General features: G+C 59.0%; 1 protein-coding gene across 1 annotated transcript; it reads left to right on the top strand.

Annotated features, from left to right (window-relative positions):
• The first annotated feature begins 1,780 nt into the window (after positions 1-1,780).
• Positions 1,781-24,657, top strand: SEMA7A (semaphorin 7A (John Milton Hagen blood group)). Its single transcript, XM_004758410.3, has 14 exons — positions 1,781-2,027; positions 14,651-14,802; positions 15,313-15,354; positions 15,706-15,798; positions 16,014-16,098; positions 16,217-16,327; positions 16,969-17,108; positions 17,736-17,920; positions 18,816-18,924; positions 19,009-19,207; positions 21,983-22,110; positions 22,307-22,461; positions 22,669-22,730; positions 22,960-24,657. The coding sequence occupies exons 1-14, from the start codon at positions 1,859-1,861 to the stop codon at positions 23,319-23,321; spliced, it is 1,992 nt and encodes a 663-aa protein (XP_004758467.1). The 5' UTR covers positions 1,781-1,858; the 3' UTR covers positions 23,322-24,657.
• Positions 24,658-26,154: the final 1,497 nt, after the last annotated feature.

Raw genomic sequence — 26,154 nt, forward strand, 5'->3', positions numbered from 1 at the left:
TTCCCTATGCTGCTCCCCTCTATGCCCACAGTCTAGGTGCTCTCTCCTTCTACAGAGCTGTTGCCCCAATCATAGACCTAGTTCTCACTTCCCCTGGCTGCCTGTAGCCCACCAGGAGTGGGCTGCCATCTGGCCCTTTGCCCCTAGATTGGCCGCCTTGGGGGTGCCCATGAATGCAGCAGCTGCTAAGCTGGGCATGGAGAAACCCAGCCAGAGGCCCACCCTGGGACACGAGGTCTTCGGCATTACCCCCGTCCTCCCCACCCCAGCCTGGAAAAAAAAAAACTTACCTGGCATCTACCCCGGTTTCCATCTGCTGCCCTGTTGCTTGGGAGGCTGAGCCCGGCTGCGCTGGCCTGCCCTTCTGCCCGGCACCTGGTAACCTGGGCCCTGTCTGGGTCTTTCTGAGGATTACTTGGCTGCAGACTCCAGCCATACACAACAGGCAGCAGCAACAGTGGGCAGAGCACGGAAATCAGAGCGTTATGGTCTAGAACATGAGTGGAGGCACCAGGGAGATGGCCAGAGCTGCTACTCCAAACCTCTCCAACTAGCTGTGTGACCTTGTGTATATCGCATTCCCTCTCTGTACCACGGTTTTCTTATTTGCAAAAGGAGCTGAGTATTAGCACAAACCTTAGAAAATGGGGAGGTGGGCAGAGCTAGAGTGAGGAGGCCGCACAGCATAGAGTGACCTCACTGAGGGAGAGGGTAGAAGCCCATGTGGCAGGACACTGAGGCATAGGGACGGGCAGCGGGGACTGCAGCCCACCTGGAGAAGGTATCCAGTAAGCACTCGAGAAGTGAAATTCCCATCTGTGGTTCCCTCAGGCACAAGCAGAGGTGGAAGAGGCTGGGACCTCTCTGGCCTGAGGGAGAAGAGACTTCTTTACAAAGGGCAGGCATGTGGCTCCAAGGCGATGAGCTAATGGCACAGCTGCGTGGACTGTTCACGGAACTGCAGAGGGACTGGGTCTGGATCCTGCCCGGCGCCGCAGCTATGGCCGTGGGTTGCCTGCATGGCCGAGCCCGGTACATTTCGTGGCCAGAGACTCCCTCCAGCTGGTCTGACCCTGCCTCCAGGACACTGAGCCTTGGGAACGCAGGATGCTCCCTTCTCCTTCTACTTGGGAAAGGGACCTTCTTAATTATATCCCCCTCCACTCACATGGAAATGAGTTTGGATTTTCTGAGCATACACCAGCTGGCTGGGGGGAGGCAGCCCAGAAGGCTGCTGGTTGGGGAAAGGAGGAGAAGGGAGAGGGGAGGGAGTCAGGCCAAGATGAAAATTCCATGTTTTCACAGCAGAGCAATGATGGGGTGCTGAGTGCTCCCCATAGATCATCTACCCTCTGCCACCTTGCCCCTAGGGGAAAGCATTTTGCTCCTCCCTACAGGCTCAGAGGGAACTATGTCTGCTCAAGCCAGCCTGTCTTCTTGAGAACCACAGCTTTCAGGGTCCACACCACTTAGCTGGCCATTAGTGAGGTTACTTTGTCTGTGTCCTGGGAGAGGTCCTTCCAGGCCAACCTTTTTATGGAGTAGGGGGAAGTGGATCTGAGGAGGCTCAGAGGGGACAGAGCCTGCCACCGATCACAGGAAACCACAAGTCTGTCTAGTCCCTGGCAGCCTGGGTTCTCCCCTTGGAGTTGCCGAGGAGGGGGTGACGAAGGTGCCCTGCCGGTGGGCACTGCGCCCCTTTTGGCCAGCAGGGAGGCGGGAACGGCGGCGGGGGGGGGGGCGGGGAGGGGGGAGGGTGGGGTCAGGCATTTGACTCCGCCTCCTCGCCTTAGCTCTGCTTTTGGTGGGGCGCTGGCTCAGACTAGGCTGCTCGCCGCTGTCGCTCCCGGGCTGCGGGATGACACCGCCTCCGCCCGGATGCGCCTCCCTCGGCGCCCAGAGCACCCGCGTCCCCGGTCCGCTGGCTCGGCCCTGGCTCCCGTTGCGGCTGCTGCTGCTGCTCTGGACGGCCGCTGCCACCCAAGGCCACCCGAAGAGCGGACCCCGCATCTCCGCTGTCTGGAAAGGTAGGTGGCGCCGCGCGGCCGGTGGGGCGCGGGATCGGACGCCGCGCCGGGCGTGTGCGGAGTGTGCGGGCCCGGGAGGGAGTGCGTGCGCGCGTCTGCGGGTCCCGGGCTGTCCCCGCGGGGAGCGTGTGGGTCTGGGTGAGTGTATGTGAGTGTGCGCGCTGGCACGCCGGAGCGGGTTGGAACGCTGCGGGCTGCGGTGAGCGAGCGGCGGGGGCCGGAGCCCCGGCTAAGTCGCTCCAAGTCCGCCCCCAGCCGGGAACCGCAGCGCCGGAGCGCAGGGGAGGGAGAGGGCCCCTCTCTCAGCCGAGGGGCGTTCTCGGTCCTTCAGCGCCAGGACCTCTGTACAGGACCCTTTCTTTGGCCGGGACCCCCACCCACGTCTCCTCTTCTTGAGCGGCGGGCTCGGCTGTCGCGCCGGGCGCAGGCTGGGCCGGCAAGGGGGGCGCGGACCCCTTGCCGCCGCCGCTGCGCTCGGGCTGCGGGAACAAAGACCCCGCTGCCTGCCCCCGCCCCCGCCCCGGCCCGGAGCGCGGGCCGGGTAAAGGGGTGGGCACCTTGTGGTGAGCCGGGCCATGGTGCGGTGCGGAGGCTTGGGGCACCCGGGCGCTGCCTCTGCAATGCCGGGACCGGCCGCTCCCCCCTTGTCCGCACGTGGCAGTTGTCACCAGGAATCGGCGCCAGCGTGGGGGGCAGTGCCCGTTGGGTGGGGCACGATCGTTGGGACCCCCAGGCGGCGGATCTCGGGCGGAAATGCAGATTTTAGGCGGCGATGGATATGTGAAGAGTCTCTCCCAGGGTCGCCTCACTTTAGACCCCTGTACAATGGGTCAGAAAGCGGGCTAGGTGGGGTTTGAGGCTTTCTGCCTTGAGGGACCGAGCTCCCCTCCCCTGCATTGCACACAAATGCTTCCCTGCTCCTAGACCATCAGGGCCCTGTCTCCCAAATTTGGCGGGCACTGCGGCCCCCTTTGGTGGTGGTGGATTCCCGGTGGGGGTTGGGGGACTGGTCTGGTCTGGCCCTGCCAGCAGCCTTTGATGCCTGAGGCGGTTTGCAGGAATTGCCAGAGCCTGAGCATTATCTGGGGCAGGTATTCTTAGCAGAGAGCGGAAAAAAATCCCACACACAAACCGAGTGGCCCGATCTGCAGCTGCAGTGGAGGGAATGAATGTGACTTGCCCAAGGTCACTCTGCAGTGTGTGAGCTCACAGTGCGGACTGGGGGCTCTGAACTGGCACAGGACCAGAGCTAGTTCTGAGTTAGGGAGGGGAGAAGGATTTAAGCAAATTTTTTGGCCATAAAGGAGGGACTTTGGGGGCCAGCTATGCTACCCAGCCAGAGGTCTTTCTGGTGGGAGTAGAGCAGGCAGCCCTCTGGCCATCTATTCATGGTGGACACCTGCACCCTCACTCATACCAGCTCCAGCCCAGGCTTTCTCTGCATTCCCGCTATCTTTGCCTTGCCTCAGTCCCTTTGGCTGTCCTGGACAGCACAGCGTTTGGGCACTCTGAAGAGGACACATGGCCATATCTGAGTGTTCTGGAATCTCCCCCTGCACCAAACTGCTTGCATTTGGTTCTGCTTGCCCCTACCCCCAAGTCTTCCCAAGACCCCTCCCCCCATACTTAATGCACAGCCTCTTCTGAGCACTTAATGTGAACCTCCACAGCCAGGGCACTTAGTCCCCACCCTGGGGCTATTTAAAGATGCTTTCAGCCCTCTTACCCACTTTCAAAGCTCCCAACCCAGCTCCACCTCTTCTTTCCACTGCACACAGTTCACAACTGTGCCACGCTGGCCCGCACTGGTGCCCTCCGCTTGGTAATGCGCTATTGATCCCTGCTGGGAGTTGCCACCCCCTCACCTATCTTGTCCAAAGGCAGTCTTCGCTCATCCTCACCAGTGCCAGGCGCCCCACTGGCCAGACAGACCCTGCCACCAGCCTCTCCCCCAGGACCACCAGCTGGTGATGGTATGCCTGGCTGACAGCTGCCTCCTGTCTCCTGTGGGGTGACACATGGCAGTCGGACAGGAATGGGCTTGGGCAGGGCAAATTGGGGAGTAGGCTGAGAAGAGGACCCTCCAGCCCTGCTGTAGACCTAGGTCCCCATCTTCCAGGGTATGGGGTGCTGTGAGGTGGGCCTCCAGCAACCACTAGACCAAAGATAATGAGGTTTCTGGAGCCGCTTTTCCATGAGGCATAGACTGGGGTTTTAGTTTTCAGCCAGGAGAGGTTTCGGGATGGGAGTAGGTACAGGGGGGGCTCTTCTCTGTCATTTGTTTTATGTTGCTTAGACTCCTAAGCCTCAGGGAAAGATTTGATCAGAGAGTTCTGGGAGATTCCCAGCCTGCGCTTGTTGGGGAAGTTGATGGCTTTCCAGCCTGATGAAGCCTGGCGCGGAGAGAGACGGATGTGTCAGCACTGACCTGCCGGATGCCCTTGAACTCTGCACCTATCTTTGACCCTCAGAGCCCACCAGATCAGGAAGGGCTCTGAAGATTGTTCTCTGAGGGCGTCAGGGACACATGGACCAGTCATGGATGCAAAGTGTGGGCCTGACCTCCCTGCCAGCAGGGACTGGAGGGGAGTGGGTTTCAGGTGAGGGCAGAGGGTTGACATGCTCATGTAAGCTGGGTACCCCTCTCTCATTCCATCCCTGCTTGGAGGAGATGGAGAAGCCCAGGAAAGTCCTGACCTCCAGGATCAGAGTTGAGCCAGCGTGTCCACAAGGAGAAAAAGCCCAGTCTCTGATCTCCACCTGCCCAGCAGGTTCTGCCCTCTCTCTTGTCCAATTAAACAACAGGATGTTATTGTTGACTTGGCGGCTGCTGGGGGAGCCATTATGGGGTGACTCCCCCCAGGGGGGTGGTGTTGTCACCTCCTCCGGGGGATGAGGTCACAGCTGAGGCTCCCCAAGCATCAGCATTTCCAGTGGAAATCCTTGCCCTCTTGGGGGACTTAGATGTATTCATCACCTTCAAGGTGAACTCCCCCTGCAGAACCAGGGAAGGGGGGGTAATTCCCAGGAGGAGAGAGGGGGTTTCCTGAGCTGGTGACGTCACTGGGAGCGTCCAGCCAAGCTGTGTGACCCCTCTGTCCTGGATTGTGAAGATTCTGAGAGCAGGCTGGAGTGGGATGGATGCCGGCATAGGCCTAAGACATCCATGGTGTGGGGAAAAGAGAGCAGAGGTCTGGCGCCTGGCTCAGGTCTTAGCTCTTTTTCCGTGTGACTCTGGACAGGTACTTGCTTTTTCCAAGGCTCTTTCCTCATACGTCCAAAGCCGGTGAAGGGGGTGAGCTCATACTTACCAGAGCATGCATTCCCTGGGATTCCTGCCTCTCTGGGACGGGCAGAGGCTGCGGTGGCCAGTTCAAACCTTAGCATTGAGGAGAAATTGAAACCTGGGAAGTCAGCGGAAATCCTTGAGTGTTGTGTTCTCTTTTGTCTCATGAGCTGAAGACTAAGATTAGCTGGAAGAAGTGGTTCATTAATTTGTAGTCTCAGAGGTGATTTAGCATGTTTGACATTTGACATTTGCTGGGGCCCACCTTGTACTGGTCCCAGGGCAGGGCTTGGGGTCCCAGGGATGAGAAAGTAGACAAGTTTGTAGACTTCTCAGTGTAGATGGAGAGACAGGCAGATCAACCTTCAGTTACAATAAAATGCGGCAGGACCTGTAACAGAGGGCAGCTATGGGGGTTTAGGAGGTACTGAACCCAGTCTACCTAATCAAGGAGGGCTTCCTGGAAGAGGTGGTAAGTTGGGATGGCAGGAGGTGTAGAAGCCAGCTGGGGAGGGGAAGGACAGGAGGAAGTACCTGGTGTGACAGGATTTCAGACCCAAAAACTTGCAACTAGGACCAGGGAAAGGAGAGATGCTGAGTGGGTGCTCTGAGCCAGGAAGGAGACACTGAGTTAGCTAGGGCTTGGAGGCTTCAGGAAGGTTTCTTGCAGGAGGGGACATCTGAGTTGGGCCACTTGACTTTACACAGCCAGTGGGAGGAAGGACCATGGCTGGCAGGGGAGGCCTCTTGTGTGTCATAGCTCCCTGATGGGAAGCCAGGGCTGGGTTTGGGGAGACAGGAGCTTTCTGCCTAACTCCTGACTGTGGGGTGCCCCAGATAAGGCAGCCTGTATCTCAGCAGAGACTCTCCATGGTGGGGAAGAGTTTCTGCTGGCAGCATCTAGGCTGTGTTGGTGGGGGAGGGGCAGATGTCCTTTCTGTGACTAGCTTCCCCCTTCCAGGAGCCTTCACCTGCTTGCGACTGGGGTGTGTGTGTGTGTATGTAGATCATTCCTTGGGCCAGGGGTCAAGGGGGGGGTGGGTTGCAGGTGAGGGCAGGAGTTTGGCATGCTTGTGTAAGCTCTACACCCCTCTTTCATTGCATACTTCAGGAGAAACAGGGAGAATTGGGCAAACTTCTTTGCAAAGGGCCAGGCCAGGGCCCCTAACATATGGGTGGTAAGCCAAGGCTCGGACCAGGGGAAGGGATCCAGCAGCCTGCGGGGATGGGGACAGTGGTGGGAGTGGGTAGTCCTGGAGTTTGACAGCTGAGGTCCCATCTGACGTCCTGTCCTCCACCCCCAGCCCCGTGTCCCTCATTTCAGCCACCGCACGGCATCTGGCTATGTCACAAGAGACTGACCATACTTCCTCTACTCTGGTGGGTAGCTTTGGGGCCAGAAAGCTTCCCCTTCTCTTAGTTTCCTTTTATGGCCAGGCCTGTCTGTCCCCAGAAGCCTCCTCCCTCCCAGGGTGGGGGAGGAAGGGGTCCTCCTAGAGCCTGGAGGATTGTTGTCCCTTATTGGCGCTTCCTCCCCTGGCTAGCCCAGGTCACGGGAGACTGGGAGATCTGTCCCCTTGCACCCCTCCATGTCACTGTGCTGAACACACAGTGACAGTTACCGTTTTCCCTAGTACGGCATGGTGACCATGCCCAGCACCCACCTTATCTTCTGTCCATCTGTCTTCACCTCTCCTCAGCACCCACGTTTTCCTGCCCTGCTGGTTGTCACTCCCTTCACCCTTCTCCTTTCTGCCATTTCTGTCTCACTTCCTCCAGCAAACCTTGGATAACTCCAGCCCACAGCCCAGTGGGGCACAGCTTAGGACGTCAGAAGACAAATGACAGAGATCAGCTGGACCAAACCACATATTCCACAGATGGGGAAACTGAGGCCAGGGATGACAGGGACTGGCCCAAGGACATCCAATGACACAGGCAGAGCTGGGACCAGGGCTATATCATCTGCCCAAGCCTGCTCTTGGCCTCCATGCTACTTCCCCAGGCTTGGGGCTCCCTGAGCCCTTTCCTCTTTGGCCTTTCCTTCCTCAGCTGAGCCCAGATTCTTCCTGCCCCAGTGCTCTCTGCTCCCGGGAGCCCCACCAGCCATGATCATCCTCCCTTTAGGACCTTAGGCTGGGCTGGCTCTATGTACCTCTTCTGGTCTTTTTCCCAGGGCAGCTGGACCTCAGGTCTCGAGGGCAGGTTGACCTGTGTCAGGACTTGGGGCTAATCTGGTTTTAACCGTCATGGCAGCCTGGGATTAAGCTGATCCTGCCCTGCGTCCTGCTCCCCTGGCTTGCAGTCAGGGGATCGGGCTCTGTGCTAACGCCCTCAGGGGCAGCTCTCATCATGGAGGGCAGCCAGCACCGGCCACCATGCCTGGGACCGTCTGTGTTCAGCAACTGTAGGGCAGAGAGCAGGAGGAGGCTTGGGTTTGCCCTTGGGTTGCACACAGGTGCCTGGAGAGGCGGACCTGCTCCCTGGTTGGAGAGGTCACTTGGGAGATCAGGAACCGGTAGCTGTAGCCAAAGACTGTGACAGGTCAGTGTGGGGTTTCACAAGTGGGGGACATGTCCTTGGAAGGAGAAGAGCCAGGCGAGAGTGAAGGGCAGGTGCGTGGGGTGGAGGCAGAGTGGGGCATGGAGAACCACTCATGCTGTTATCTTCTGGACCCAGGGCTTCAGCCCACCCTAGCAAGGAAGAAGGTCGTGGCGATAAACTCGGTGCCCTGTCAGTGGCCCAGGAACCTGTTCCAAGAGGTCTGCGCCCGTGGCATATGGCGGTTGGTCCTCCTGCCCCCGTCCACCCCTCCCTACTATCTGAGCTGTCCTTACTTGCCCATTGTTAGCCTTGGGTTGGCAGGGCCCATGGGGTGAGAGGAGGCTTGGCCTTTACCTTACCACAGTTCGGGCAAAATCCCACCAGACAGTGTGATCTGAGAGAAGATGGTGTGTGCCAGATGGTGTGTAGCCCAAGGTCAGAGGGAGGACGGAGCAGTGAGAGCTGGAGCGGCTGGGAGCACTTCCTAAAGCCTGGGGGTGGGGGGTAGAGGCCAGGTGTTCAAGGACAGGTAAGACCGTGTGCACAGACAGAAGGGGAAAGGGCAATCAAGGGAAAGGAGAGCACAAGCCAAGTTGAGGAGGAGGGAAGGAGCTCTGGCAGAGAGAAGCAGAGATGGTCCTTGACTGCCAGGTCGAGGGGGAGGGCCCTGCCGGGATGGCCATTTGGGAGCCATGGTGGTTTCTTGAGCTGAGGAGTCAGAGGTGGAGGTCTCGCCTTGGCAGATGCTGGTTGGGTAAGAACCTGCTGGGCAGATAGTGAGGAAGGGTTCATGAGTGTATCCTGCCCTTCTCTGTGGTCTGCCCCAGGCCACAGTGTTTTTTATTTTGGACAGAGATCTCAAGAGATTTGTCTTCCTCATTAGTCATGCTGGTCAGTACTCAGTGCTGTGCTGCACCCCCAGATCCCTTCCACACACACACCCCCCACTCCTCATGCCTCAGGCCTGCACACCCACGCTCACTTACACAAAGCCTCTTTAGGGCATTGTGGATAGAGGTCAGGCCTTCCTGTGCCAGGAGGCCTCTGCCCAGGCTCCACCCTCTCTGGTCCCCATTCTTCTTTTGTGTGGGACACACTGGCTTGGACGCTTCCAAGGGCCCTTCTACAGAGCGCAGTGCTATAAGGCACAGATTCCAGAATCAATCTGCCTCAGCGTCAAGCGCCACTCCACCACTGTATAGCTGAGTGATCCTGGACAAGTTCCTTGAGTCCTCTGTGTCTTGCTGCCTTCACTGTAGAATACAGGTCCTAAGACAACCCACCTTAGAAGACTTCAGGGACGATGAAGTGGGTTAGTGAATCTAAAAAGCACTCAGACTAGAGCCTGGTAGACAGTAAGTGCAGTGGAAGGGTAAGGCGGTTGGGATGTCACCGTTACCATCGCTGTCGACCTCCTCCTTCGTCATCTCTGATTTCTGGGGAGATGCAGACCTGGCAGCCTGGGCCCTGCCCGCTCTCCCTCACCGGCTGTGCTGGCGCAGTGAAGGCCAAGCTGGGGGGCCTTCTCTTCCTCCCCTGGGGTGGTATAGGCATCCTCTGCCCTCTCCCCCACCTCTGCCTTGGCTCTGGGCCCAAAGGCAGGCCCTGCCCCTCCGCCCATCCTCTCCTTTGAAGGAGCTACCCATTGACCTTGACCTCATTCTGGGGCTTTTAGAACCTGCCCAGCCTGAAGAACAGGCAGAAGGTGGGCAGGACATGTTGTCCATCCTGGGTTTCCTGCCTTCCCTTGGCCTTGGAACCTCCTCCCAGTCCACATGGGCCTCAGGAGGAGGGCCTTCCCCCACAGAGTCCCCTGAGTCTGGCTTACCCCAGTGCCCCTGCCATCCACACTGCTCCTTTCCCCAGAGCCTTCACCGTCGTTCCCCCTACCTCCCCCCTACCCTGCCTGCTGGTCTCCCCACCAGCCAGGCTGCTGGTCCTTTGGGCACAGTGGCAGAATGAAGGGAGCACACAGCCTTGCTGACTTGGAGGGGCCAGAGTTTTCCTGTTTATAAAATGGGATACAGACACTTGTCCTGCCTTTTGGCAGGGTGGTTGGGGAATTTGCAGGCCAGTTGGTGGAGGCTGAGGGGGATGTTGGCTTCTTCTGCTGCCCCCACTTCCATTCAGAAAATTGTCTGTGACTCTTCCAGGACTCATCATGTGTGTGATTTGTCCTAAGAACCATGGTTGGGTCATAAAACTTGGGCCTTAGCGGGTACCAGCCCCTTCGATCCACAGAGAAGGAAACTGAACCTGGAAGGCCCTGGTCACAACCAACCAGCCACCTGGCTGCCACAAGGAGCACAGGCTTTCTTGGAGCCCCCCTGTGAGGCATGCTCCCCTCCCATCCAGAGCTGACCTTGGTCAGTGGGAGGATATGTCCCTTCAGCCCAGCAAGTTGTCACCTAGCGGGCAAGGGAGGGAAGGATGGGGAGCAGGAGAGGACCCAGGGAAGTAGAGAGAAATCACATACAGTGTTTTGTAAAGCAAGAGGCTTTCGAGATATGGTCCCGGAGGGCTAGAGCTGGTGATGGGTAGCAGAAGTCCTATGCTGGGGCCTGGCCCCTCCCTGCTTCCTTGGGTCAGCAGCACAGTCCGTCTGGCCTCTGTGTCCCCTCAGCTCAGTGACTGTTCAGATCCTCTCCCTTCTACCTTGACCTGTGGGGTATGGGTTGCAAAGGGTAGAGAGGCTGCGCCCTAATTCCTGGGTCACACATGGGCCCTCCCTCCTCTTTCTCAGCCAGGTGTGTGTGGTAGGAGAGGGGGTATGGTGTGGTATGAGGGGGGCCCAGCAATGCAATGCAGGGTGGGGTATGGGGATGGGGGAGGATGAGGCTGGGTCCCCAGTCTGAGGTCGGCCTGGCTCCTGCCCTGTGCCTGGGCCTCCCCGGGGTGGCCTGACTCAGGCATTTCCTGCTGGGTGCCCACATTCCTGCCATTCCTAGAGCCTGCCTCAATGCCTACTTTCAAAGGGCTCCTTGAGGTCATCATTCAAGGCCCATCGGTTCATTGGGTCAGGTTGGAAGGCTGTCCCTGCCCAGGCCAGACTGCGGGGCCTGTCCTTGTTTCTGCCTTCATGGTCAACACCATCCCCTCCTTTCCAGTCCCCATCCCCCCCCTTGGGCTGCCCTGTTCTTTCATTAACAATGAGGATGCGGGGACAGTGGGGACCAGATGGTGACAGCATCCAGAGTGAAGGAGAGGAGGGATGATAGCCCTCCAGGCCAGCCTGCTTTAGGAAAACCCACTCTCTGGCGGCCCACACTTGCTCTAGCCACTAGGCCACTGGGACAATGGATCAAGGGTGGTGTCCGTGAGAGCAGTCAGGTCTGATTCTTATCCATGGCATCTGACCTCCCATACCCAGCCATCTTCTTGACCCTCCTCTCTGGCTGGGGCTCACCCTGCAGCTCCTGCCTCCCTGAGGAGGGGAGGGTGGGGACCATGGAGGCCAGCTGGGAACAGGACAGCCTGAGTGTGTTTTCTCTTAGTACGGAAGGAGCGAGGATTGGCTCAGTATCACATGGGGGTGGGGGGTGGGGGTCTTATGCCTTGACCCACCTTTGGGGCCATGCCCTGGGCCCCTAGCCCCCTCCCCTGCCCGAACCCCTGGTTATTCTGGGAGCTTTTAGCTACCACTTAGTCAGCCACTAATGCGTCAGGCCGGGGAGTGAAGGGGGAGACACGGTGCCAGACGGTGCTCCTTTTAGACATCGAGGATGGGAAACAGAGGGGGCTGGTCAGGCAGGGAGAGCCGGGGGGATGCTGGAGGAGAGGAGGCTCTCCGGATCCTAGCCCTGCCTAGAGGGGGGAGGGCAACACTGCTGACTGATGGGCAGTATCCTTGGGCATCACTCTCAGGGTTGGGTCTAGGCACCCCCCATTCAGCCTCCTCACCTTGGTTCAGCCCTTGCCCTTGTCTGGAATTCTTTTCCTGCCTCTTCCTGACCCATCTAGCTTTGATCGCCTCCCCCAGCCCTTTGGATTCACTGGGAAGCAAAAAGACGCATTTAAGGAGGTGACACTTCGTCACCAGGCTGGGCCTTTATGGGGCGAACTCTGGCCTTGCTCAGAGCCTTGAAGGCCGCCCCCTCCCCGACCCAGCTCTCTGTCATGATGCCATGGGGCCACGGGGCCTGGCTGTGAAGGCTTGGTGCTGCCTTCACTTCCAGGCAGCCCTCCTGCCCTTGAGCCCCCCAGCCCCCGCTCCGGCAACGTGAACAAAGCTTCCTTTCATGTATTCATCGAGCTGCTGCCGCTCAGACACTTCCCCGGCACAATCAGGCCCTTTGAGGGCCTTGGGCAGTTCGGGAGCCAGGCTGGGGCTGGGGTAGAGAATGGGCCAAGGCCTCGTCCTCGTCCTCGGGCTGAGCTGGTGCCGTCCTACCCATACCGGGTGCAGACTGGGGAGGGGCAGGAGCCTAGGGGTCAAGGGAGGCCATGTGGCCTGGACCTTGCTTGTTCTTCTGCAGAATGGGGTGAACAGTCCCCACTTCCCCCACCCTGGGCTGCTGCAGCCGGGAAGTGCAGGGTGTGGGACTCAGGCTCCCAATCTGTGCAGGACTGTCCTGGGGCTGGCACGGAAGCCCCCCATGCTGTACCCCAGCCGTGGCAGCCCTCCCCCTCCTTCCCTTTGTGTTCTCAAAGATACTTCATGAGCAGCCCTGAGTTCTGCGCTGGGACAGTTCTGTGTGTGAGATTTGGGGAGGCTTGCTTTCCGGTGACAGTCTCACTCTGTCTGGTTTTCAGTGTAGAGCCAGAAGCCAGATCTCCTCTCCTATCAGGCTTGACTCCCCGGGGTAGGACTGTTCCCTGGCCCCCAGACAAGAACTGTCCCCGGGGACCACTCTGGTGCCTCTTTCCCGTCTACCAGAGCTGTGGTGGGCCTCGCGGGCCCCTCCGTGAGGGGTAGGGTTCTGAGCTCTCAGGCCCCAGCCCATCTCCAGACACAGACTTGCAGCCTTTCCTGGCCACAGCTGGTCAGGGGAGTAGAAGGGGGAGCAGCCGCAGACTGTCTGGATCCCTGGCTGGCTGCCTGTGAAAGGGGAGCCGGGCAGCTGACCCTAGCACTCTAATTTTACCCCCACTGGAAAGGCGGGGGGAGCCCGGGAGCTGGGACCTGCTAGCTGTGCAATGCCCTACCCTCGGCCACCAACCCAGTGCAGAGCTGGGCTCTCGGCACTGGCCTGCGTGGCCAGGGCTGCAGAGGGGGACCCTGGGGGGGGTTGATGAGGCCTGACTTGCCGAGGTGCTCAGGCTGTGCGTGGAGCACTCCAGGGGAGCCAGGGGAACCCGAGGGCTGCAAGCTCAGCGGTTTCTCAGCTGGCCCACAGTGCTGGCATCTCCGAGCACCAGTATCGTGAGCCAGTCTGCCTTCCCTCCTAGCGTGACCTTGGGCTAGTGTGTCCCCCGGGGGCCCTGAGTTTTTCCTCTGTGCTGTGGCTCAGGCTGCCACGGAGGTGAAGACAGAGAAGATCCACTTCCAGGACTGACCTGACTGTGCAGGGTGCTAGCCTAAGGGAAGGGATCATGGGTTTCGGGTTACAAGGTGTGCCCCCCACCCCAGCTGAATGCAACCTCAGTTGGGATGGCTCACAGAGAGGGCCCTGGGCAGATGTGAGGGAGGAAACGGCAGCCCTCTTCCATGTGGGCTGGGCTGTGTCCTGCGTGTCCGTGTCCCTGGGAAGCTGGCTGCCCCAGAATTCGCTGCAGCTGAATAAATAGCAGGTCGGCTGAACTCTGGGGTGAGCCCCAGAGTGGTCGGGGCGGAAGACCAGCCACAGGCCATCCCATCTCTGTAATTTAGTCCTGCAACTGGGCCGACCTCAGCAATGTCACCGGAGATGAAACATCTCCCTGGAGGTAGTGGCTACAGTTTCTTTTTTGGGCAAAATTGCCCTGGTCAGCCCTTCTGCTTAAAGGCCCAGGCTGTGCTCTGTGAAGGGCTCCCTGTCCCAGAACTGCTGGGGAGGGAGGGCCGATCTTGCCCCCCACCCTGCCCCTGGCCAGCCTGCATCCCTGTGAAGCCAGCCCTGAGCAGGCCAGGCCACCGAGGGCAGCTGAGGGGCTGAGGCGTGGGCTGTCATTCAGTGCCTGCCACTGACCCTGTGACCTTGGCCTGCCTCCTTCTGGACTTCCATTTGCCCATGTATAGAAATGGGGAGGAGTGGCTACTCAGATTCCTTTCTAGCTCTGATCTAAGCTGGCCTGCTCCCTAAAGGGAGGGCCAGGGGTGGGGGGTTGGAGAGGGCTTCCCAAAGGAGGGGTTGGGGTTGTGACCAATGTGATCTCTGGAAACCTTGACCCTAGGTGGACTGCTTTGAGGCCTTGCTACCCGCAGGGGACAGAGGTGGCTGCTGGCTCTGTCCTGGCAGCGGTGAGCCACACAGACCAAAGTCAGGGAGCCCTGGTTGAGTCCCAAAGCCTGAGCCCAGCTTCTTAGGAGTAGCAGACTCTGTGTGCATGTGTGTGTGTGTATATGTGTGTGTATGTTGGGGGACGGTGGTCTGTTTTCCCCAGAGGCCCCTAAATCCTGCCCTCATTCTGAGATTATACATATTGTAGGATAGGGGTAATGGCTCTGGGGCAAGGACAGCTGGTTGCTGGATCCCAGCAGGGGACCCTTCACTTCTATTCATGGCTCTGAGTCCTGGTGGTCCCCTAGTCTAGACCCAAACACTAGCTGTCAGGTAGGTGCTGATGTGCCTGGGGGTGGCAGGGGGTAAGGGGGAAGGTTCTTGCTGCCCCGGGCGCAGCCTCAATGTTTCTGCCGATTTTGCCTCCTCCCCAGGCCGCGCAGGACAGGACTGGGTTGACTTCGGCCTGTCGGAGCCTCACATAGTGCTTTTCCACGAGCCGGGCAGCTCTGCCGTGTGGGTGGGCGGACGTGGCAAGGTCTACCTCTTCGATTTCCCTGAGGGCAAGAATGCCTCCGTGCGCACGGTGAGCCTGGACTCCTCTGTCGGATCCCTCTGCTGGCCCCAGAAACAGAGCTGAGTCCCTTCCTCTCTCTTCCCTCCCCCTATTTCTCTCCTTATCTCCCCTCTGGGATCTCAGGGAATCTGTGGACATTAGCTCTCTTCCTAAACTGATCCAGCCCCTGTGATATCCCATATACAGTCCTTTTGAGAGGTTCCAGATTGGCCCGGGTGTTGGGGTGGCGAGGAGAAAGGCCTAGAACTAGCCCCCCAGGACAAGTGGGTAGGGCTGCTGTGGGAGATCTGGACAGGAAGCTGGGTTCCACAACCCCAGCACTCCTGTTTTCTGAGATTTCTGGGCTGATTCTGGACTTTGGCTTCGAGAATCAGGCCAGACAGCCTGTGTGATCTTGGGTAAATCACTCAGCTTCTCAGGGCCCTCATCTAGAGAATGAACTCTTCCTGAGACATGCATGGAAAGTACTTACAGGCTTCTGGCCTTGACAGTGGACTGACACTTTCCCCTCTCCCCTAGGTGAACATTGGCTCCACGAAGGGGTCCTGCCTGGACAAGCGGGTGAGTGGGGGGGCAATACAGAGGGGAGGCTGACTCCCTTGGAAAAGGGACGGGAGTCCCTGAGAGTCTGAGGAAGGAGGCCTGGCCTTGCCCTGGGAGCCACAGTCTGGGAGGAGAGAGGTAACCTTGGCTCAGGATTCCCAGTTCTGAGGGTCAGACGTGGTCCTTTTCTGAGGCCTCTCTGCCCTTACTCTGTTCTTGGAGTTAGCAGCACCCCCTTCTGGGCTCTCCTTTTGGAGGTTGCCTCCTGTAGTCAGACTTCTGATGACTCCTTCCCCAAGACCGAGGGTCCTAGTGCTAGGCCTGCCAGGACCTCCAGCCAACCTGTCTCCCTCCCCTTCTCCCGGGCAGGACTGCGAGAACTACATCACGCTCTTGGAGAGGCAGGGCGAGGGGCTTCTCATCTGTGGCACCAACGCCCGGCGCCCCAGCTGCTGGAGACTGGTAAGAGGGCCCCTCCCCGCAGACCTGGTCAGCTCACTCCTGTCTGGGTGGGCTTCTGCCCTCTGTGTCAGGAAGGAGCTGGGGGGACTCTGAGGCTGGCCCCACTTTGTGTAGAATCCCTGGGAGGAGGGGGTCCCTGGCTAGGAAGCTGGCGCCCGTGAGTGGCAGTGGCCATGGGGTCACGTGGCTGTCTAACCCTCCTTGGCCTCCCCCAGGTGAATGGCACCGTGGAGTCGCTTGGCGAGAAGAGAGGCTATGCCCCCTTCAGCCCAGATGAGAACTCACTGGTTCTGTTTGACGGTAGGGCTGCTGCCTTGGGCTGGGGAGGGTGGACAGCTCCATGTCCAGCATCCCAGGCTCGGAGGAGGGACTTCTGGGTACTGTCTGCCCTTACCCATGGCCCTCCCACCATGCCCAGGGGACGAGGTGTACTCCACAATCCGGAAGCAGGAATACAACGGGAAGATCCCCCGGTTCCGCCGCATCCAGGGCGAGATCGAGCTGTACACCAGTGACACCGTCATGCAAAGTAAATCAGGCTCCGGCTGGGCTGGAGGGGCTGGAGGGGTGTGAACACCCAGGGCGGCAGATGGGGTCCTCCTGTGCCCCTGGAGGGCTCCATGAGGGCCGCTGAGGCCACAGCCCACTTAAGAAACCAGGGGCCTGAGTAGCCAGAGCTGAGGAGTTTGACCTGGAAGGGAGCAGGGGAACAACAGAGACAGTGGTGTGGAGGCGGGGTGGGCCCAGTATGCTCTGGGAGCAAAACGGAGGAAGCCACAGAGCCAGCGTGGGGTCCCCAGGAGCCAGAGTGTATCCCTCTGCTGAGCTCATGCTGGGGCACGACACCTTCTCCCTCCTCATTAGGACTCTGCCAATTAGGCAGAAGTGACATAGGGGCCCCCAGGGACCTCGCCCCAGTCCCCAGGCATGAAGTCATTGCTCTCGGGCCGATGACATCTTTGTAGGAGAGGGCAAAACAGGTGTGGGCTGGGGGTGTAGTCTTAGGTCCCTTGGGCTATTGGACCTGCTGTTCTGAGTTTTTTTCCTAGGTCTGATTTGCCCTGGGCTTGTCTGTAGAGATGCAGGGGAGCTGTGTGCTCACCTGCACACAGGGGTGGGTCCTCCGAGTAGACCCCCAGCCTCACACCCATTCGCCTGTGTCCCTGGCAGACCCGCAGTTCATCAAGGCTACCATTGTGCACCAAGACCAAGCCTACGATGACAAGATCTACTACTTCTTCCGGGAGGACAATCCTGACAAGAACCCCGAGGCCCCTCTCAATGTGTCCCGCGTGGCCCAGCTGTGCAGGGTGAGTGGGTGGCAGAGTGGGCAGAGTGTGTGTCTGTGCCTATGGAGAAGAGAGCGACTGTGTGAAAACACACCCAGGTCAGGGGTCATACATGTTTGCACGAAGGAGCGTGGGAGGGAAGGTGCACGAAGGAGTGTGGGAGGTGGGAGGGAAGGGGAGGTGGTGGGGCTTGTGTGCACGCCTGACGGAGCATACACGTGTGACTTCACGTGGAGAGTGAGCATGTTTGTGAGTGTGGAAGTGCATTTATGTGTGTGTTTCCTGTGACTGAAGGTGCTGGGATGTGTGTCTGGGGCACACGTGTGAGCGCGCGTGCGCGCGCGCGTGTGTGTGTGTGTGTGTGTGCAACAAACACATGTCCGAGCTGCTCTTCTCCATGGGGACCTGGCACTTGGAGCCTGCAGGTCTGCACCGCCAGCCCTGTGCCCTGGATCAGCAAGGCCTGTGGCTGGCGCCTGGTGCCAGCACCCGGCTGGAGAGGACAGGCCATCTAGGCCTGGGCCCCTGGCAGGGGATGGAGTCGCGGCCCCTCTTAGGGCTTCCGTACCTGCTCTGAAGCCTGGATGTCGGCATTCCTGGCAGCCGGGGCTGGGGCTGAGGGGCTCTTCCTCCTCTTTACCCTTTCAGGGAGACCAGGGTGGTGAGAGCTCCCTGTCGGTCTCCAAGTGGAACACCTTCCTGAAGGCCATGCTGGTGTGCAGCGATGCGTCCACGAACAAGAACTTTAACAGGCTGCAGGACGTCTTTCTGCTCCCTGACCCCAACGGCCAGTGGAGGGACACTCGAGTTTACGGCGTTTTCTCCAACCCTTGGTGAGTGACCCTCGCCGGAGCCGGGCCGGTAAAGCGGCCAGTGGGGCTTGGAAGGCTTGGGCCCTGCTGAGGAGAAGGCTCATGGGGCAAGAGTGCACAGGGCTGTTACTGGGTGGCGGGTAGGGGAGAGCCCGTGCTCAGGGAGAGGTGCATGCAGGTGTGCGTGCACGTGCTGTGGGCGTGCTTATGGTCGCACCTGTGCCTGTGTGTCCCCCCGCCGTGTGCTCAGAGTGGGGGCTGGGGCACTGGAAAGAGGCAGCTGGGCGCTATCACGCCTTCTCAGGCATGGCCTGCACCCAATCATTCACACCTCTTAATCGCTCTGGTTGATTGAAAACAAGGCAGGCAGGCGCAAGTGCGGGTTGGGTGTGTGCTGGCTGAGCTGGGAAGCCCAGGCCGAAGCTCTGTTGCTCTGGTGCTGGTAGACCTGGCCTGGCTGGGCAGGGGACGGGAGTCTGGCCTTCTCCGGTGGCAGCAGGCTGCAGCTGGGCCCGGAGAGGCTGGAGGACCACCCAGCTGGAAGGCACGCACTGGGATTTCTATGGCCCGGGGCGAGGGGTGGGGGGTTAACCTCTGAACTTGGTGATTCTGTGACAGAACACAGGTTGGGGTCTTCAATTACAGCAGAAAGAAACGTGGTTGAACTTGCCCCTCTCCCTTCTCTCTTCTCTCCCTCCTTTCCCTCCTTCCTTCGCCCCTGCTCTCCCTCCCTCCTTCCTTCACTGGTGTTTGAGAATCTCAGGCATTAGGCTTGACCCCTGGGATAGTCCCTGTCCTCCCAGAGCTCACAGCCTGGGGGACTTGGTTATGCCCTTGTCTGGGGCTGGGCTGGCCCGGGTGCGTGGAGGCGGGGAGGGCCCAGGTCCCCCACTGAGGTGTTCTCTCTGTCCTCCAGGAACTACTCGGCCGTCTGTGTGTACTCGCTTGGGGACATTGACAAGGTCTTCCGTACTTCCTCACTCAAGGGCTACCATGCGAGCCTTCCCAACCCTCGGCCTGGCAAGGTAAGCTGACCCCCCGACAATGGCCTGGGCCTCAGACCCATCTCCCAGCTGCGCTACTAACCTGGACCTGTCCTCTTTGCCCAGTGTCTCCCAGACCGGCAGCCCATCCCCACGGACACCTTCCAGGTGGCTGACAGTCACCCTGAGGTGGCACAGAGGGTGGAGCCCATGGGGCCTTCGAAAGCGCCACTGTTCCACTCCAAGTACCACTACCAGAAAGTGGTCGTTCACCGCATGCAGGCCAGCCGTGGGGAGACCTTCCACGTGCTTTACCTAACCACAGGTGAGGGGCCACCCTGGGACCTTCGGGCCTGCTTTGTAAGAATGGGTATGAAGGGCGTAAAGAATAACATAACTAACATCTGGTTAGATCTTTACACCTGGAAGGGAGAATTGATTGACCAACAGCTGTCAGGGGTTAGTATGTGTGGCTGTGGAAGAGTCAGGCAAGGAGGGCTTCTTGGAGGAGGTGGGGGAAGATGGAAGAGGAGAGGGTCTCCCAGGATGGGAGAAGAGCAAGTGTGAGGGTTCAGAGGCAGAAATGTAACAAGTCTGAGCCAAGATGGGTATAGCTTTGGTCCAGATGTCTGACCCAGGGAAGATGGTAGGAAGAAATGTGGAAAAATCAGGAGGAAGGACTGGGTCACTGGTATCCTGTGGGGCCTCTGCCAGGCAGAATGAGGAAATTGGACTCTCTCCGTGTCTGTGGGACTGTGCAGGTGCAGGGAAACATTTGATGGTGGATGCCAAGAACTTGGTGAGACACGAGAAAGGACTTACAGACAGCAGAGACTTAGAGTCGATTGCTTTTTTTCCTTTTTCTTAATATTTTGTTTATTTGAGAGAGAGCACAAGAGGGCACAAGCAGGAGACATGGCAGATAGAGAGGGGGACGCAGGCTCCTGGCTGAGCAGGGAGCTGGATGTGGGGCTCGATCCCAGAACCCTGAGATCATGACCTGAGCTAAAGGCAGATCCTTAACTGACTGAGCCACCTAGGCGCCACTACCCCTATGCAGAGTCTTGCAGAGAACCACAGAGGGAACTTCTGTGGGGCTCAGGGTTTTGCTGACCCCAGAAGCCCTGGGAGATACCCCTGTTTTCTGGGAAGTCACCAGCTGTGAACGAGCCAGGCTCAGGCTGAGTTTCTGGCAACTTCTTGGTCCCAGTCTGTGGGCAGATGGGCTCCTGGGAACAGGCACAGAGATCAGTGTGGGCAGGGGCAACGGCCTTCCTTGAGACCAAGTGCTGATGCCATGAGAAAGGGCAGGGTCTCCCCAGGGGCCTCACACCTCTGGGGCCACACAGTCAGGGCCTCAGGCGCCCGCCCTCAGTACCTCCCCCCCACGTGGCTTCCTCTATCTATTGCTTCACCTTGTGGCTTTCTCAGGGCCACGGTGCCCTTCGTGGCTGTTTGACTTCTGGAAGCCTCGGGGAGAGGAATTCCCCAAGGGGCCTGGCTTCTGGGTCCTACGACCCCGCTTCTTTTACTCCTCCTTTCATCCTGGCTGTACCCATGCGCCCCGTCCCTGCTCTGCTCAGCCGTGGCTGGCAGGGCACTGGGGTGTAGGAGAGGAAGGGTCACACAGTGCAGAACTGAGAGCAGGAGACAGGACAAGGAAAGCTGCATGGGGCCGTGGACTCCTCTCCTGCAGACCCAGGATGAGGCCGTTGTCCCAGTTTATCCGTGAGGGCCATTGGAGAGGTACCATTTTGGAGCCTACAGCAAGAAGGATGGGGGCCAGATAAGAAATAGAACTTTCTGAGCCCTCTGCAGAGAGTGGGAGGCTCTCACACCTGGGAGAAGTTATGGGAGGCACTCATGGGGCTGCCACGGAGGCGGCGGAGGGCAGTGTGGGCGTGAAGGCAGCGGCAAGGCTGGGGGCTTGTCAGGACAAAGCAGTGTCTGGGCACATCTCGGAGCCTGCAGAGGGGGATCATAGACACATAGAGGAACATTCTAGGCGGGTGATCATCTGATCATCTGACTGCTTTTTTGGGGCAAGTGATGCCCTGGGAAATTGGGAAGGAGGGAGAAGGAGGGAGGCTATTCTCGAAACTGGGACAGAAGGTGAGTTGGGAATGGGAGGACCTGGGGGTCAGAATGCCCATTAGTCCCCGAAAGGTATGAATGGAGACAGCACAGCCTCAGAGGCAGGCAGCCTGGTTCTGACCTTGGGAATCTCCATGTGGCATCTAACATCCTTTTCCGATGAAGGATTTTCTAAAAATTAATAAAATCCCCAAAGATTAAATGCAATGTAGAGTCCTAGATTGGATCCTGGAACAGACAAAGGACATTAGTGGAAAAACCCCAAAAATCCAAATAAAGTCTGTCGTTGAGGTGATCCTAATGTCCCAGTCTCAATTGCTTCATTGTGACCATGTACCACAATTATGTAAGATAGTAGCATTGGGGGAAACTGGGTGAAGGGTATTCGGGAACTCTGTACTATCTTTGCAACTTTTCTGTAAAGCTAAAAATATTCCAAAATGAAAAGTGTATTTAAAGCAAACAACCCTAACGAGTCCAGGAAGCAGGGGAGTCATAGAAGGAGCGGAGGGGTGGGGTTCTGACGTCTCTGGGTTCCAGTCACCGCTGTGTGACCTTGAGCTAAGTTGCTCAGCCTTTCTGAGCCTCATTTCCTCCTCCCGGAATTGGGAAGATAATACCCGCCTCTTAAGGGTGTTTGATCTTAAGGACTGAGCAGTGCGCGAGGCTAAGGCACAGAGGATCCACACGTACCGTGGACAGTACCGAGGTTTTGTTCTTCATGCCCTAGCTGCCCTTGCAGCCTTGGGGAGCTTTGGGCCTCCTGGGGTGGCCTCTGCGGCCCAGCCTCCGAAGCTCCCTGGGTCACCCCCAGACTCCCACATCCCTCCTCAGTCATACTCTCCTCGCCCCGCCCTGGCCCACTCCTGTGACCCTCACCTGAGCCCCGACTGCCCAGCCATCCTCCACATGTCTTTGCTGGTTGGCCCGGCCCAGAGGGAGGCTGCCCGGCTCTGGAGTGGAACGCCCGCCCATTGGCCCACTGACCCTCTGCCCCTCACCCCAGACAGGGGCACCATCCACAAAGTGGTGGAGTCCAGGGAGGGGGAACGCAGCCTTGTCTTCAACATCATGGAGATCCAGCCCTTTCACCACCCGGCTGCCATCCAGGCCATGTCGCTGGACACCGAGCGGGTGAGCCTCCCCTGCCCGCTACAACCAGCCAGGCTACCTGGGGGATGGGGGACAGAGCTCCTTTGCATGTGATTTGCACGTCCTTTTAAGAACCTCTGGGCCCCAGGGCCTGCCAAGGTAGGGCTGGCCTGGTGACTTTGAAGTCGGTGCTGGGGCTGGGCACCCCGGCCTGACGTGAGTCCTGCTCTCCTTCTAGCGGAAGCTCTACGTGAGCTCCCAGTGGGAGGTAAGCCAGGTGCCTCTGGATCTGTGTGAGGTCTACAGTGGGGGCTGCCATGGCTGCCTCATGGCCCGAGACCCCTATTGCGGCTGGGACCAGGGCCGCTGTGTCTCCATCTACAGCTCTCCAGGGTACGTGGGCCCGAATTCCTTGTCCCGGGAAGCAGGTGAACACGGGAATAGGGGTGGTGTTGGTGGGCTGCAAGAGGTGTGGAGGAAGGGGTGAGTGGGGTGGGGCGGGGGGACACTGCTGCTGATCCTGGGTAGGGACGAGGATGGGCAAAGGGCCGGACTTGTGGCCTCCTGCCTGCTTAGCCTCTCTCCCCCTTCCAACTCCAGGCCAGTGTTGCAGTCCATTAATCCAGATGAGCCACACACAGAGTGCCCCAACCCCAAACCAGGTACCCAATCTGGCCCGTCCGAGATGGGGCAGGACAGTCCTGCAGAGGGGGCACCCTTTGGTCTGGGCTGGTTGTGGAGAGGGGAATGGTGAGGGAGGCGGGGGGGAGTCGGGAGGAGGTGTTCATTTCAAAGCGTTGGCCCTGGAGCCCTCGTCAGCAGAGGAGAACATAGTCTGCCTTGGGAGCCCTAGGCCCTCTCCTCACAGCTGCCTCCCCCATCCCTCTCCAGATAGTGCCCCACTGCAGAAGGTTTCCCTTGCTCCGAACTCTCGTTACTACCTGAGCTGTCCTGTGGAGTCCCGTCATGCCACCTACTCGTGGCGCCATGAGCAGAACGTGGAGCAGAGCTGCGAGCCAGGCCACCAGAGCCCCAACTGCATCCTGTTCATCGAGAACCTCACAGCCCGCCAGTACGGCCACTACCGCTGCGAGGCCCAGGAGGGCTCCTACTTCCGGGAGGCTCAGCACTGGGAGCTGCTGCCCGAGGATGGCGCCACAGCCGAGCACTTGCTGGGCCGTGCCCGGGCCCTGGCCACCTCCCTCTGGCTGGGTGTCCTGCCCACACTTGCTCTTGGCCTGCTGGTCCACTAGGACCTCCTGGGGCTGGCATGGTGCAGGTTCCTGCAGCCTCGGGGGACCCCAGAAGAGTCTCCCGTCCGGAGCCGGCCGGGTCCGGCGAGCTCCTGGCCCGCTACTTCTTTCCAGGGAGACTGCGTCACCTGATGAAGGACACCAGGCCTGGAGATAGCCAGCCGCAGGCGGCTGCTAGGCCCACGTGGGGCACGGGGGCTGGGGGCTATGGAAGGAAGGTGCTGTTGTGAAGCTGGGGCATTGAGGACTTCAGACTTTATCTTCTGGAGAATACTTTTCCAACACCCCCTCCTCAAACTTGACTAAATGCAGTGATGTCCCCAGCCCAAGAGCCCGTGGGCCAGAGAACGGGGTTTGGAGAGGGAAGCTGGGACCTCGGCTTTGGACCTTGGGGCTGAGGCCTGAGTCCTTCTGGACTCTCCATATCCCGACTGCCCCCTCCTTCCTCCTCCTGCTGTGGGCTGGGGGTGGCCGCTGTTCCCACAGGCCCAGGGCTGTCTTCTGCGGCTCCCTCACCCGCCCTGGGTCCCACCAGGCAGCGGCCTTGCATGTTTATTGAAGGATGTTTGCTTTCCGGACGGAAGGACGGAAAAAGCTCTATTTTTATGTTAGGCTTATTTCATGTATAGCTAATTCTGACTGCATCTGTATGAAAATACCAAAACTACATGCTGGGGGTGGGGTGGGACAGGGAGGGGACTGGGGAAGACATGGGCTGGGGTGGGGGGTCCCAGTCTGAGGCTCCGGGGACGGGATAAGAGTCTAGGGACAGGCATGGGTTCGCGGAGAGTGGCATGAGCTGGCTCTGCCCTGGGATCCCAGTCTGAGGGGAATATGGTCCCAGTCCCCCGGTATGGGGGGCAGTTCGGGGGGGGGGTAGGGTGAGGGAGACAGGGGAGAACGAAGGAGAAACTGAGCCCTAGGTTCACCACATTCATATAGAAGGAGGAGCCGGGTCCTCAGGGGGAGGTTCCAGGACTCTGCCCTTGGCATTGGGGGTTGGGGGGCGGGGGGGTCCCTTCCCCGCCCCTCAGCCCCCTTCCCCAGGGGCTGTGCTTCCATGCTCCTAGTCTCCCACCTTCAGCTCAGGACATGTTATAACTTAGGCTAAACTGTGAATTCCGGTGGGGACAGCCTGGGCCAAGCTCTCTAGGTGCTTGGCTCTGCCCCCAGCCCTGTCCATGGATTTCAGCAGAGAGCCGGGCCCTTCTCTGGCTGTGTCTGGCCAGCTCAGGGCAGGGCCTGGGGCTGGCGGCCTTCCAGCTTTGGCCCCTGCATCTCTTCTCAATGCACTTTAATAATGTAACATATTACTAATAAACAGACTATTTATTTACCTGTGCCTGCCTCTTGCCTGCAAAGCCATCCTGGTCGGGGAGACAGGGTGTGGGGGGTGGAGCTTCTGTTTAGGACCCAGTATGTCCTGCCTGTGTGAGCATCACACACACTTACTGTCTCTGTCCTTGGAGCCCAGGAAGTGCTCAGCAGTGCTCCGAGCTAATGAGAGGCACAAACGGGATCCGAACCCACATCTCCCGAGCAGCGTCCTGCCTGCCAAGCTGCTGAAGGGAGTTAGGCAGCTCTTCAGAGAGACAATGGGCCAGACAAGGGCAGGACCAGAAATGGGGGCACCCAGAGGGAGGGATGCAGAGAGAAGGAAACCTGGAGCCCTCCCAGGACCTTGTTGCCCCTTCGTTCCTTTCTCGCCTGTCCCTGGAGGTAGGGACACAGGCCTTTTGGGGTCTGTGGAAGATTGTCCCGAGCAATAACTGCTGGAAAGGGGGACATGGCAGATTTGGGACGGGTCCCCTCTCTGAGTCTGAGCCCTGCTTTGGGGTGGCTCTGGCAGACACTCACAGGACTAGAATCACCCACCACCCATGGCACCCCCTCCCTGTCAGTCTGCCCTGTGCTTTCCCGGGCCATCTCCCCCGACTGAAGATTCTGCCTGTCTCTTTCCTCCCCACACCCAGCCTCCCCAGGATGACTAAGGCAACAGCAGGTGTTTGGGGCCAGGAGTCTGGGAGTGTGCGGGGGACCCGGAAGAGCTCCATGCTGGGGGCAGAGACGTGGATCTGCTGTTACCCTTGTGATCTGGGGAGATCTTGCCTTCCCCGAGACTCATTCTCCTCATATGTAAGAACGGGCTGGGCCAGGGCTTCCGTGGGACCCCTCTTGCACGCAGTTCTGGGTTCTAAGTCCAACTTCCTTTGTCTTGGAGGACCTCAGAGTCTATGTCTTGGCCTTGTCGGTTTTCCCAGCTCATAGCCAAGCAGCACTAGCAGCAGAGCTCACCCCTCAGGAAGCCCACCTGCCCCACAATGGGGGGAAGGCAGGAAGGAGTGGGTTTTAGGAGCAGGCAGTGCAGAAAGTGTGGGCTCAAGCCCCTGTTCTCTCTGGACTTCAGTGGGCTCCCTCTTTCCAGACAGGATGCTCTCAGTACCTGGATGGGCCTCTGGGAGAAGATTGGAGGGACAGAACATATTCTTTTGTTTTTATAGAGGAACCCCCCAGGGCTGGACAGGAGGAAGCCGTGTGCATGGAGGCATGAAACGAGCCCCTGTAAATCCATGTAAATGAGCTGGTGGAGAGAGGGCAGGCCAGGCTCAAGGCTCCTGACCTGTTTTCACTCCACGAGCAAGAAGCACAGCAAGCCGTGGATGGTTATGGACCAATAGGGCTGTTTGCCTGGGCCCAGAGGCATGGAGATCCCCATGATATCGGGGCACCAACATCAGCCTCTTGGGGCCAGGCTGGGGGGCAGGAGCCAGGCTTGTTCTTCTGTTAAAGACCAAAGACTAAAGACTGTTAAAGACCTAAGCTCAGCTCTGCT

Source organism: Mustela putorius, unplaced genomic scaffold (assembly GCF_011764305.1).
Source record: "Mustela putorius furo isolate JIRA1106 unplaced genomic scaffold, ASM1176430v1.1 tig00003972_pilon_pilon_pilon, whole genome shotgun sequence".
NCBI lineage: Eukaryota > Metazoa > Chordata > Mammalia > Carnivora > Mustelidae > Mustela > Mustela putorius.